The 13,882-nt window shown below is 46.3% G+C and overlaps 1 protein-coding gene across 2 annotated transcripts in view; it reads right to left on the bottom strand.

Annotated features, from left to right (window-relative positions):
• Positions 1-1,246: 1,246 nt before the first annotated feature.
• The window catches only part of SLC6A14 (solute carrier family 6 member 14), a 54,225-nt gene continuing 41,589 nt past the window's right edge, over positions 1,247-13,882 (bottom strand). For both annotated transcript variants that reach the window (XM_081896954.1, XM_081896955.1), the window contains exons 7-14: positions 13,173-13,313; positions 11,840-12,068; positions 8,571-8,696; positions 7,644-7,762; positions 6,312-6,411; positions 4,511-4,620; positions 3,166-3,333; positions 1,247-2,004 (exon numbers count right to left, since the gene is read on the bottom strand). In XM_081896954.1, coding sequence (XP_081753080.1) covers positions 1,855-2,004; positions 3,166-3,333; positions 4,511-4,620; positions 6,312-6,411; positions 7,644-7,762; positions 8,571-8,696; positions 11,840-12,068; positions 13,173-13,313 — 1,143 coding nt within the window. In that variant the 3' untranslated portion in view covers positions 1,247-1,854. The remainder of the gene's footprint in view (positions 2,005-3,165; positions 3,334-4,510; positions 4,621-6,311; positions 6,412-7,643; positions 7,763-8,570; positions 8,697-11,839; positions 12,069-13,172; positions 13,314-13,882) is intronic.

The following is a 13,882-nucleotide window of genomic DNA, read 5'->3' as shown; positions in this document are numbered from 1 at the left end:
AGCCAAGTTTGGGAAACTCTGCATTAGAAGGATGAAACAACTCCACTTCCATTCTTCAACTGAGATGACTTAGGGCAAAGGAAGAGTGTTCTTGCTCCCCCACCCTGGGCCCAAAGAGGCTGTTATCTTTCAGAGCATAGGCCAGGGCTGAAGAATTGGTGTCCTCTAGATGTTATGGGGAACCTGTAGCTCTCTGGCCATCTAGCAACATCTGGAGAGCTGGACATTCCCCCTCCCAGGTGTTCAGTGGGACAAGGCTATGGACATCTTGCTGTATCCCATTATAGAACCACAGAACTGTAGAGTTGGAAGGGACAACAAGGATCATCTAGTCCAACCCTCTGCAATGCAGGAATCTTTTGCCCAACCAAAGGTTTGGACCCATGAGATTAAGAGCCTCAGGCTCTACCAGTTGAGTTATCTTCTAACAACAACAACAACAACATTCTGAAATAATATATATATATATTTAAAGCCACTTTTCTCTTTTGGAAGTAAACAAATTCGATGCCATAAAACTTATAGCAGGAGCTTCAGGGAAAGTTCCTTTGTAACTCAGGTTGCCTGAGGGTTTAAAGAATGGCATTTTTGAAGAAAACTAGAAAACAAGTGCTGACTCACTTGTGCAACATCCTTAAGAAAAATGACCCTCTCCAGAGACACTCACAAATTAGAGATTCAGGAGAGAATGGGGATAAAGATGGATGAAAGGAAGAGCCTCTTGAGAAGATCACAGCCATTACTAGCTCAATACAAGATCAGAAGCATCCTGAAAATCAGGCCTTTGGGCTGGCCAGCCAGCCACTCCGGGCTTTCTGAGACTAAATAAGGCCACAAAGCACAGAATATGGCACTAGGCACAGGACCCAGCTTCTGAAGTGTCGCATTTGAAAAACAAACTCCAAACACCAAGCTGCTAGCCTATATTGCTGGGACTGTAACGATATGCTTAAAGGTGTGGAAGAAACACCAGCTGAAATCCCCAAAGCCAAAGAGTTGGCTGGATCTTTAGCAACTGCATGAGGGGTGGAGAGCACCTGGCTTATCCATCAAGAAGAAAATCTGATCATCATCATCATTATTTTGCAAGAGGATAAAAACAATAAATTATGCAAAATAAAATAAAAAGTGCACATCACTCAGGTTTCTGTGGTGCCAAATTTGGAATGCCTGGATGCAGAAATACAGATATAGATCTGATGTATCATACACATAGTCCCAGGAACAGGAACACAGAAACAATAGCTAATTGTCAAAAAACTAATCTATTTGGGATTACATCCCACTGACTTCAACAATGCTTTCTTCTAGGTAAGGCACTTGTGTGATACTGAATCACCTTTGAGCATTATGGAAGTGTCTTCCTATCACAAAGCCTGTTAGGATGGGCAAGGCTGCTGCCCTTACGTTTTCAGTGGAGGATTAAGACTCCGGGGAGGATTTCTGCAGGGTCGTTACAGGAATGGATCATGATGGGTTAGGGAATGGAGCCCACTCCTAGCAAGATCTATGTGACAGCCTCCCCTGGGAACAGGGACTAAACTCTGGAACTTCTTCCAGCTCTCCCCATGCATAGCATGGACCAGTTTTAGCACCAGCTAAGGGGTCAGGAGACATGCTGTCTTCCTCACTATATCTAGCAACTGGGCAGGTCAATAGGGCAGTACATGTTAGCGACGAAGAACCTGCCTCCACGCTCCGTTGACTTGCTGTCCATTGATCTATCACAATATACAGTTCTCAGAATAAATAATATGGCTTCCATTATATAAAAAAAACACCCCGTTCACACAAACCCAAAAAACCCACTCTCTCTGCTGCACATGAGTGCCAATTGCCTCCCAACGGGCCACTTCACTCAGGCTTGTGTACATAGGCATCCACAGTCGGGATTTCGATGTCTTTCTCCTTCTCTGTGTCAACCATGTTGCGGTATCGTTCTCCACGATTGCGCTCTAGGGCGGGACCCCAGTTCGGCTGGGGCTTGCAGCAGAAAGTAATGCGCTAGAAGGGGGAGAACCAGAAAGGGGGAATGAAGGCTCAGTCTAGAGGTGTCATCCTAGTAGCAGACACAAGAGGCCTGGCGCAATCCTCTGCTGCAAGGTGTGTAGGTGAAAGCCTCTGGTTTAGATAGCTCTTCCAAACAGATTAGGTCAGTAGTATGGAACTTCAGGTTTGTGGGGGAATGAATGTGACTCCTCTCCCCAGGCCTTTCTATCTAGCCCCTGGGAGTCTCCCCAGACCATGCCCCTTCTTCTCAGGCCACATCCCTCACCACTCCTGCTCCATGCCCTTATGAGAAGTGTCCATAAGTTTCTAGTCCTTAACGTTATGAAGAATGACTGGAAGGTACATGGCCTGTGTCAATATGTGACACGAAAACTCAGGACCCCAAGGGACAGGAATGTGAGCAGCCGCCATGCAAGGCTTCAGAGGCACTATATTCCCAAGAGCTGACACAAAATCTGATGTCGCTCCACGTCTGGTTTCATGTTAGGCTTCAACAATTGGGGGAGGGGCCAGCTCCCTCAAAAAGGAAAAAGAAAAAGATTGGGGGGGCAAAGAGCCTTGGACCCCCTGGAGCTGTTGCCTATGCAAGGTTTATTGGCCAGCAAGTCTTTGCGGAAAGTAGAAAGCTTATAAACCAATGCTTTAGATTGCTTAGCAAAATTGTCCTAGCATTCATGGGAATTTACATATGCATTATTATTTGCTATTGTTTCAGCTCTGGCTGAACTCAGTGCCTCTGGGTGCCTCCAGGCTGATGTTTTACTGTGGGTGTATTCTGCAACATTTTCTTAACATGATTAAAGTGCAGTAATAGCTGATTTTATCTGCTTTAGTTTGGTCTGTGAAGTTTCTCCAATGCTACCACATTATTGATGTCTGGAGGGGCTACAGCAGAAGAAAAGCAGGGCACCCGCCTGCCAGAACATTTGTGGTATGAAAAGTTAAGGAATTTCAACCGGAAGTTACAGGGTATGCACTGATGGGAAATGACGATGCCCCAAAATCTTTACAGGCACAAACAGTATCAGGATTGCGTCTAACCACTTCAATAGCATTGTGATCACAAATCATCACGAATGCACAATTAAAGGAAGGGACCCAGAGAAGGGCGACTATCCCATCAGAGCAGAGTTCATGATGCCTCAAAGCACTCACCTGCCACAAGCTCCCCTTTGCTTTTGATATCTTGTAAATGGCAATGATGGGAATCCAGATCAGGCAGAACATGATCATGCACCAACCAACAGCAGCTCCCCAAACTGGGTATTCCACAGAGCCAAATGTTGGGCGCTCAAATGTGACCAAAGACCAAATCAAAATTGCCTGTTTGAAAAAAAAGTTAGAGGAACAGGAGAGTCAAACTTAGACCAGCCAAGACTAAGCTGCATGTGCAGCATTGAACAAGACCTGATCAGACATGTTTTAGGCCCAGCATTCAAGACTTGGTTTCCTAACCTCAAAATCTGGCCAAAAGGGAAAGCCAGGTTCTGAGACTGAACCACAGCTGTAGAGCTGGTGGCCCCTGGTAATGTCATGAGGTGGGCCTGGAGATGGATGCTAATTGGAAGAGGGGAGCAGAGGAGGGCAACCCCCCCAAGTGTTTGTGCTATCATTTGCAGCCAGCTCCTGCCAGTCTTCTTACTATATATTTTTTTATTAAAGGCACTCTTGCTCACCTGGAGATTCAAGCTCTCCACCTGACACCTGAAGAGGCACCAGGCAAACCTGGAGACTTCAGAGCAGACCTAGATGTCTGGCAACTGCACCAGGGAGAGAAGTTCACCTTGGCCTGTTTTCACACTGCATTTGAACATGGCTGAGCATGGTCCCATCCTTCACCTATTCATGCTTAATGTTTGCAGAGTGCCAAGGAGAGTCAATGTCATTGTCTTCAGTGGTGCAGCCAAGCCTAAAATCAATGTGGCTTCTTTCCTTCTGTGTACCTAAGAACCATTCCAAGATAACACATGCCCCCCCCCCAAGAGAGGCATCTCATGGGAGTGTTGGGGTGAGGGAAATATCTTGCTCCCTCTAGCCCAGGAGCTTATCCAGTCAGCCAGGATATTTCTGGGCAGCCCACAAAAAGACTACAAAGACCTCCAATATTATACGTCATGGCATTACAAGGAGTGGGAGCAAGTAGTATTAAGCTTCTGCTGGTGAGCCAGATTCTTCAGGATTTGGGTGTGCAATGCAGTTTCCTGCAGGAGGCGGGGCGGACATCTCACACATCCAAAGCATTCCTAGATGTGCATGTGAGTTTAATCCTGCTTTCTGCAGGAATCAACCATGCGAGGTGCTGATCCAGCCCTGTTGCCACCTGCCCAATACCTGACACCATACATGATGTCAGTTGTGGAGATGAGGGACTTGGATTTGGGAAAATATGGGGAAGCTTGGCTGGAAAAAAAATGACCCACGGAGGTTCCCTGTAAGCCCAGCTCTACCTCCCCCCAGCCTCAGAGCTACTGAAATCTCTTGCTAAAAGTTGGCTACTTACGAGGAGGAGGAAAGGTGTGATAAAAAACCAGCAGACTCTCCACCACAGCCAGAACAACCAGCTTTTCTTCCCAATCATCATCTCAGTGTCTTCAATAAATCGGTTTCCACCTGTGCAAAGGGGACACAAACCGCTGGGTTAGTTCTGTGTTTGAAGAGTCAGCTTTCTTTTACTCCCCTTGGGATGGTCTGCAGACTGTCCTCAATTGCAGGTGTGTGGCACTGAGGTTTCTGCCTTGGAGTGACTGAAAAACTGCTGCTAAAGTGTTTTAAGATGGGGAGAGATGTTAACAGACAGAGAAGGCACAGGACTGGAGTGATTGAGTGGATTCCAGAATCTAATCTAAGATGTGACCGGCTTGGATCAGATCCTGTGACTCCATGCTAGAGTCCTGCGATTCCTCCCCACCCCTTCCCTGCCTACCTCACAGGGTCGTTGTGAGGATAAAATGGGGAAGGGAAGGAGCATGTATGCACCTTCAGTTCTGTGGAGGGAAGATGGGATGCAAATGTAATGACGAGGATGAGGATGCCAAGAATTAAACCTGGGACCTTCTGCATGCAAAGCAAGTGTTCTGCCACAGAGCCCCTTCTCACAGGCATAGTGGTTAGAGTGCTGGACTTGCACCTGGGAGACCAGGGTCTCATGAAACCCCTGGGTGACCTTGGGGGCCAGTTGCTGCCTCTCAACCTAGTCTACCTCATAGAATTCTTGTAGGGATTAGATGACAAGGGGTTCTTTCTGTGTGAAATAAACAAGCTGAAGGTTCCTGATGTTTGGGTTATACCCTCAGAGCGCTGAGTACAGCTGGCTTAAACCGGTTCTCTTATCTCTTTCTGTCAAGGTTGTGCTGACTATGATAATCAGCCAGAAGGAGCCTGGGTTTAGCTGTCTCTTTTTATCGCTTTTCCTTCTGGTGTGGTGTTTTGTACCTAGTATGCTTAGTATTAAGGTTTAGTCTTATTATAAGTTATTGTAAGTTTAAGTTAAGTCTGCTGCAACTGGATTTCTTATGGACAGGGCCAATCCTGAATATATTGGATTTTTAACCGTTATGCTCATTTGCCTTCAGTAGCAGTAAAACTCTTCTGGATAAAATATAATTGCCTCTGGTCTATTTTGGGGGGAATCCTGCAATGTGTTGAAGTTTTTATTCTGCTAACTATACTTTGGAGTTCTGCTCTGGATCAATATTGAGTAGAATTTCATGACGGAACCATGTACACCACCTTGAGCTCCTTGGAGGAAAAAAAAAGGGATATAAAAGCAACAAACAAACAAACAAACAAAGCTGCTAATTCAATCTTACAATTATGGGTGTCACTGGGTCTAGCCATTTGACCAGGGCAAGGTAGCATATAAAGCAATGCATTTGGGAGACTGAATTATCAAAATTTAAGTTAGATGTTAAATGTTGATCGCTGGCAGAGGAAGAGGGGGGTGGGGGGAGCGCACTGCCCCCGGCACCATGATCCCGGTGGGGTGCCATGGCAGCTGCCCCCCCAGCGTTGGGTGCCACGCCCCTACAGGTGGTGCGCCATGCCCCCAGGATGCACGCCACGCCCCTGCGGGCAGCGCACCACTCCCAGGACACACGCCAGTCTGCCCCCACCTGCTCTCGCCCCCCCCCCATGCCAGAGCAAGAAGCTCCATCACTGAGGCCCCCTGGATGCACGTCACGCCCCTGCGGTTGATGAAGCCTTCCTAATCATGAAGTTGCTGTTGTTGCTTTGGAACTGGGGAGTGTTTGGTGAGGTTAGTGTTTTATTAGGGGCTGGGTGACACAGCATTCATCATTTACCATAAATCCAGCAGATCCCCACCAGCTCCAGGACAGCTGCAAAAAGGATCCCCCAGCCAGCACAGAAATGGTCCACCAGGTTGACCCAGTAGATCCCTGCCTGCAGAAACAGGATGAAAGGCAGCAGAAAAGTTAGTTCCATTCCACACAGATCTCTCTCAAGTCTCTCTAGATCAGGGATGGACAAGTCTGTCAATTTTTGTTTCCTCTGTTTCTCAAGAACTCTCAAGTTCAGTTCACATTTTTGCAGCATTAAGAAAATGCAGCAATTTCTCATTTAAATCTTCATGAAAATTTATCAGCATTTTAGTGTGATTTTTTCCTAATATACACGTTTATTGTATGCAGTTTTGCCTAATATACACATTTTTGCAAAGCCGTTTCCTCCACTCTAATGCATTTTCATGTTATTTTCAACAGCATATGCATTTAAATTGGATGCAATTTTTGTACCCAGTACTTGGCTGGAGAACTGCATTGCAAATTTCGGAGGAAGATGAATTTGGGAGCATGGGTGTGTTTCAGTTTGTATACTGTTTTGGAAATCCAGTGGGTTTATCTTTGAACCCAAACTTCAAATTAATTTCTCCCCCATTCCTTCTTCTGAGTGTCACTACTTCCAGGAGGGACTGAATCACATCTCAGAAATATAGGCTCACATGGTTAAAAGGGCACTCTCTGGCCCTTGCACAACAAATCCTCTTATTCCTATTCTTCCTTTTAAAAAGACTTTTTGCAGCTAGGGAAGTGACAGGAATTGCACTGAGAAGTGCAGGATGCACAAATCATTAGCAGGAACATGCACAGCCAACCAGGATGATCACTCAATAATGATGGGAATAGGGCATCAGGTGGGCCATGATTCAAAGCAGTATCACACCACTTAAAACAATCATGACTTTCTCTAAAGAATCCTTAGAAGTGTAGTTTGCCATGGGTGCTGAGTGTTGTTAAGGAGATCCTTATTCTCCTCACAGAGCGACATCTCCCAAAGCTCCCTGGGTAGAGGGAACGAGTGTGCTAAACCACTCGGGGAGTTATAGTTTTGAGGAGGGTATAGGGGTTCTCTTAACAACTCTCAGCACCATCACTGTTTAAAGCACTACCACAGTTCTTTAAATGCATAGTGGAGATGGAGCCACAGTCTGACCAGTGTGTAAGCTTCATGCACATAAACCAGGGTGCATGCTCAATAGGACAGTCATCTGGAAAAGGCTATAGTGATTCCCACCCCCCTTTCTCCCTGAGATGAGAGATTCACAAGTTCTATCCTCCTGGGGTCCCATGCCTCAAGGGAGAAGGTGGGTCCATGGAGACTTTGCTCCTTCCTACCTGCGTGACACAGACAAGCCCAAGCAGGAATAGCACGGTGCACAGGCCCAAGGTCACTGGGATCCTCATTTTCTTCATAAGTTTGGGGTAAACATCTTGGATGGTGGTTGTAAGGGTCTCTGCAGGATAAGGTGGGCATGGTGAGCATTAGTACTACTGATTTATTTTATCATTTCAAGCTGCACTATACACACTATACATTTAAAGTGTGCAACTTCCCCACCAAAGAATAATGGAAACTGTTGTTTCTCAAGGGTATGAGGAACTGGATCCCTAGAACTACAGTTCCCAGGGTTCTTTGGGGGAAGCCATGTGCTTTAAATGTGCAGAAGTTTGCCAATCTAACATGCATTGCAAATAATTCATTTCCGCAGAAGGGTTTGCAGAGTTTAAGGGAGTGTAATCCTAGGAAGACAGTTCAGAGTGGCAACCTGATGAAATAAAATTTAATACAATCTCTGCTGACTGATTAATAAAGGGTTCATTTGAGGAGGTTTGAAATGTTAATAAATTATTAACTAAAGAGTGCAATCCTAAGCATATGACTTTTCTGTTCAGGCCAGGCTACCCAGACATGGAATTTTGTTGTATATATTGCTTGCTAATCTTATCATGTCTATTTGTTTATAAAGTCTGTTGATTTTATTGCTATTTCCCCATCATACTAGGTTTAAAAGCAATACATAAATGAACACCTATGAACAGGCTTGTGCAGAGTTTGTCTGAGGCCGGAATCTTGCTAGAATAAAATTATAAATTTAAACAAAAAAGGAGCCAGTCCTTGGCGGAGGCCCCTCCCCCCCAGCCAGCTTAGCTTTCATCTTTGCATCAGGAAACCAGCTGCGAGAATCAAGGCTGGAGATTAGCATGAAGGTCACAGGGAAGAGTGGCTGAGATAGGAACAGCTTGTTTTGTAGCATGACTCACCTACAGTAGCAAACTGGGAATCGAGCCCCAGGAGCAGGAGCATGAAGAAGAACAAGAAAGACCAGAGGGGGGCGACGGGGAGCTTCGAAAGGGCCTCCGGATAGGCAACAAATGCCAGATCAAAGCCTGTAACAGAAGAGAAACAATTGTGGGATGAGAAGGCAACAGGAAGTGGTTTCTTGCAGTGTCTCAATGGAGGCCTCTGATGCTGTGGATTAAGGAAGAGCAGCAGGGAGGCTGCAATCTCCAGCCTAGTTTCATCAAAATCAGCTCTCATTCCGTTCATTCTGCTGCAATTCTGCATCTGCTAAAATCTACCTTGTTCATCTTGCTATTTGGCATGGCCAAAACTAATGCAATTAATTACATAATCATGCATTTGATTTCAATGGAGGAAAACAGCATCTTTATCCAATGCTTATGGACTAAAAACCCCTCACAATGATAGTGAATGCCACTCATATTTGCTTGTGGGATTTCTGTTTCTGGCCTTGGAATATATGCATTGATGGGATTTTTTCTGCTTCCGGTTTCAATGAAATGCTCCAACTTCCCTACCAACACATATCCCAAGAGCAGCACAACCCCCGGACGCCCACAGCCTGTTACAGCAAAAGTAGGTGCCCCAGCAGGCTCTGGCTGCAGATGACTAAGTATCCTCCAGCTGTGCTGCCCAGTGGTTGGAGGGCACCAGTTTTGGCAAGGCTGCTGTAAGATCACCAGCAGAGCCTTACTGCATCAGAGCAGCTGGGCTGGCACAGAAGAACATTTGGCCACCTAAGGTGAAGGAGAAGGTGGCGTCTCCCCCACATGTCAGGGGGGCAGCATCCTCTGTAGCACCTGAGGTTTTCAACCTTTTTGATCCCGCAGCTCCCTTGACCAACTACATTCTTTCTGTGGCTCCCCTGTGGGGTCAGGAGCTCAGTTATGTTCCCCCCCTGCCTGCAGAGCTGGCAGCCCCTCACCCTTTTTCAAACACCCTCCCTGGTGGAGTGCTCCCTCAGCCTCCTCTCCCCTCCCCCTTGGGAGTCCTCTGGGCAGCTGCCCCCACCCTTGCAAAGAGAGGTGCCTCCTCACACGGCCCCATAGGGAAGAAGACATTCCTAGCCTTTGTGGCCCAATGGAGACTGACCAAAGGTGAACAGGAAGCCAGCACTTTACCTTGGGAGGCAGCAGTGGCGGCAGCAGGTGCTGCGAGGCCTGCATGGTGGAAGGGCTCCCCTATCACACAGGGCACTCAGCTCCCAGGCAGGCCTTGCACACAGTGAGCACAAGAAAGGCCAGTGTAATGGCTGTCTGCCTGCACAGCCTCCCATTTGTCTGTCCATTTCCCAACAGCAAGGGCTGCTGGGCTGGCTGTCTGGGCTCCCTTGCCCGCTTGCTTGCTTGCTTGCTTACTCCAAGGCTGCCTGAGCTCCTGGCAACTGGCACCCATGACCAGTCCCAGAAACACCATTTGCCTGCGAAGCTTATAGCCAGGGCTGCTGCAACAAACAGCTGGGCAAGCCTTTGGGAGGCTTGAGAGAGAGCATCAGAGGAGGGAGGGAAGGAAGGAGGGACAGGGACAGAAGCCAGGGTTGCCCGCGGCACCCCTGACTATCCTTCAAGGCACCCCAGAGTGCCATGACACACAGGTTAAAAACCACTGGGCGACCATATAGGGTATGGGGCAGGGCACAGGGCACAGGGCACACAAACCTGTGCTCGCTCCCCATCCTTCTGTACCCTCAGCTCTCTCTCTGCCTCATGGTAAGGCTAGGATCCAATTAATCACAGTTCTAAGAAAGCTCAGGAGAATTAATGGAAGGATCTTTTTTATTTTGCTTCTCCCAGCTTTTTTGCTTTTTCTGTCTTAGATTCTCTACATTCTTGAAGCAATTGGTGTACTTTCTTGGTGTACAGAGGCATGAAAATGTGCCAGTGTTTCATCATTTTTTTATGTCTGTGTTCCTAATCAACACATTTTTTGTATATTATTTTGACTGCAAACATTTCTGCAAGTCACTTCCCAGTTCTGGGGAGGGCAGGAAACAAATAAATAAATACCTAATGGAATGCATTTTTGTATGTCATTTCCACGAATGCTTTCATTTCTTAGGCATGCTTTTCTCTGAAATAAGCATTTTTGTAAACATTGGTTGGTAGGAGAGCTGCATTGCCAAATTTGGAGCAGTGCAAATTTTGATGGCTGGCTGGCTGTGCTCTGCTTCTCATATACTTCTCGAAAGTGCAAACTTGATAGATCCAACTTTAAATGCAAACTGCATAGAATTTCTCCCCCACCCCTACACACTGCTGCTCTATAAGACCCAAGAGCGCCACATTTGAATGTCCGTTTTCTCTCCCCACATTCCAGGTCAGGACTGCAGGCAAATACACACAGGGTCCATGGCTTCAACACCAGCCAGCCTTTCCTCCACCCAACCTTTACTGCTCAGTATCTAGCGTGATGAAAAGCCATGGAGAACCCCAAAGTTGGCACACTATCATTGTGATATTTTATTTATCATTAAATCATTTGATTCTTAAAATTAGGCCCGATTCATCCTTTCCCCAAATAACCGAGGGCAGCAAACCACTAACTTAATAATTCCAGTACAACACAGACTGGGAAAAATCTCTGTTTAAAAGAGGAAGGTGTTCAGTTGGCACTGGAAAAAACATCAGAGGAAGTGTCTGTCTAATATTTAATGGGAGAGAGTTACATAGGATAGGTACCACAACACAAAAGACCTGATTTCTTTGTTGTGTGGAAGAAATCTCCAGATAAGGAGGCAGTAATTGACTAGGGTGAGATAATCTTTCAGGTTCCCTGGTCACAAGCCACACAGGCTTTATGCACTTAAGCCAGCACCTGTAACTTGGCTGTTAACTGCTAATTAATTGGCAGCCAGTAGCAATTAGGCCAGCACTTTGGTTGAGCAAATAAAAGTATTGCTGTAATTTGGATTAAAAAAGAAGATTCTGAGCTACAGGAGGACAGCTGTCTTGAGCCTCCCACCCTTATTACTTGTTACTTATAGTCCTCCTTGTCAAGGAGCCACTGCAGGACAAATGCATTTGGTGCATATTCACCCAGGCATGAACTATGAACACATCATACATTAAAGCACAGAGAATCTTGAGAACAGAGCTGCAATTCCCTGCACCCTTAACAAACTGCAGTTTCCAGGATTCGGGGGGTGGGTGGGGGGAAGTGTCGCATGATTTAAATGTCCCTTAAAAGTACCCAGCCATAGATGGATCTAAACAGTATTTCTCCAGTCTACCTGAATCGACGACTTCTGAGACTTTCTTGCCTGCCTCGTGTGCCATGTGCCCCAAGATGGAGAAAATCGCAAAACCAGCAAAGACGCTTGTGAGGCAGTTTATCACGCAGACAAAAATGGCATCCGAATAGCAGTTGTTGTTGAATTTGTTGTATGAGGAGAGGGCGACCAACCCTCCCCACGCAACAGACAGAGAGAAAAAAATCTGCGTGGCAGCATCTTTCCAGACCTTGAGAAAGACAGATGGAGGTGGGGGTGGACAATATAGATATTATTGCATCACAATCCCTGCAATGTAATAGGCATGTGTGTCACAAAGGCTGTTGTACACAGGTATAGGCTGGGGTAGCCAACATAAGAACACAAGAGATTGCTGGGTCAGGCCCAAGGGGGCCTATCTGGTCCAACATCCTCTTCTGAAAGTGGAGGAAACATCTCTGAGGAACAAGGGGAAGTTTAGGTGTGTGGCCTGATTCTGTTCATATTTATTTTTTAAAATATAACGTCCCTGCTCTCTTCATTGCTGGATAGCAATGTTAGACAACAGGAAGTTTTTGCAATGATGCCTGCCATGTTCAGACTGGGAAATGATGCATTTTTAATGCCACACTGGAACTCATACTTTGGGGGGGGGGGCAGAGGGGAGGTATGCAGGAATTCCCACTTTGCCTGTTATCAGTAGTGTGGAAATAGGATAACAGGGACTTGATCCCTCTTAGGAACATCATAGGAAGCTCCTTTATATAATGTCAGACCATTGGTCCATCTAGCCCAGTTATGGAGATGTTAAGAGGTCATGACTCCCCAAGGTTTCAAGGAGAGGACATCCCAGCCCTGGAAAGTCCGTTGGGGATTGAACCTGGGGCCTTCTAAATGCAAAGCACTTGTTCTACCATGCACCAATGACCTTTCTCTTAAAAGGTAAGGCTTCTCATGGTTGAAGATAAAGAGCTGATTTAATGGTACATAAGAAGCTAGGACTAATCTACACAGGTGAGTTATACTGTTAAAAATGTGTTATAAAAGTGTGAGGGCACTGTAGAGCAGCGATCTGTCACCAGTGGGAAATTGCCCTGAGAGCAATATTTTTATAGCATTTTTATATCGTTCTCCTGATCAGTGTAGATCCAGCCCTAGAGTCAGACCCATGGGCATATCTAGCTCAGTATTGTCACTCTACACTGACGGGCAGCAGCCTTCCAAGTTTTCAGGCAGGGGACATTCCCAGACAGTGCTCTAACACTGACCCTTCTGTGGCCCTTCTGTGCTGTTATCTGATATCTGGCAGAAGCCGTGCTCAGCCCAATTCCACCACCTGCCAGGACACACTCACCTCTGCCTCTGTGAGCTTGGTGAAATTAGACTGCTTTCCAATGTAGAACTCAATGCCCTCCAGAGCACCGTCTAGAGTGGCACCTCGGACCAGCAATATCACAAGGACAACGTAGGGGAAGATTGCTGTGAAGTAAACAATCTGTGATGACGAGAAAAGAAATGAAAGAATGATCAAGATTTTGGATTTGGGAGGAGGATGTAGAAGGTGGAGTCAGGGTGGGACCGAGTATTAAATGGAGGATTTCACTAGATCTGGAGCAGGGAGCCAATTGCAGCCAATGAGATGGATGCCTTGTGTCCCTCAGAACCCACAGGTCATTCTGACAGATGGGCAGAGATGCCCACCCATCAATCACACAATGATACAATAATGATAATGATAATATCATTATGTTGGACATTATAATATGTTGGAAAAGAGGAGACTGAGAGGAGATATGATAGCCATCTTCAAATACCTTAAGGGCTGTCATATGGAGGAGGAAATATGCCTGTTTTCTCCTGCTCTGGAGGGTAGGACTTGAACCAATGGCTTCAAGTTACAAGAAAAGAGACTCTGACTAAACATATGGAAAAACGTTCTGACAGTAAGAGCTGTTTGGCAGTGGAACACATTCTCTCAAGAGGTGGGGGACTCTCCTTCCTTGGAGGTTTTTAAGCGGAGGTTGGGTGGCCACCTGTCATGGATGCTTTAGCTGAGATTACTGC

The sequence above is a fragment of the Podarcis melisellensis genome (assembly GCF_964234715.1).
Source record: "Podarcis melisellensis genome assembly, chromosome: Z".
Taxonomy (NCBI): Eukaryota; Metazoa; Chordata; class Lepidosauria; order Squamata; family Lacertidae; genus Podarcis; species Podarcis melisellensis.
The sequence above is the reverse complement of the archived record's forward strand: the minus strand, read 5'-3'. Positions and strand labels throughout refer to the sequence as shown.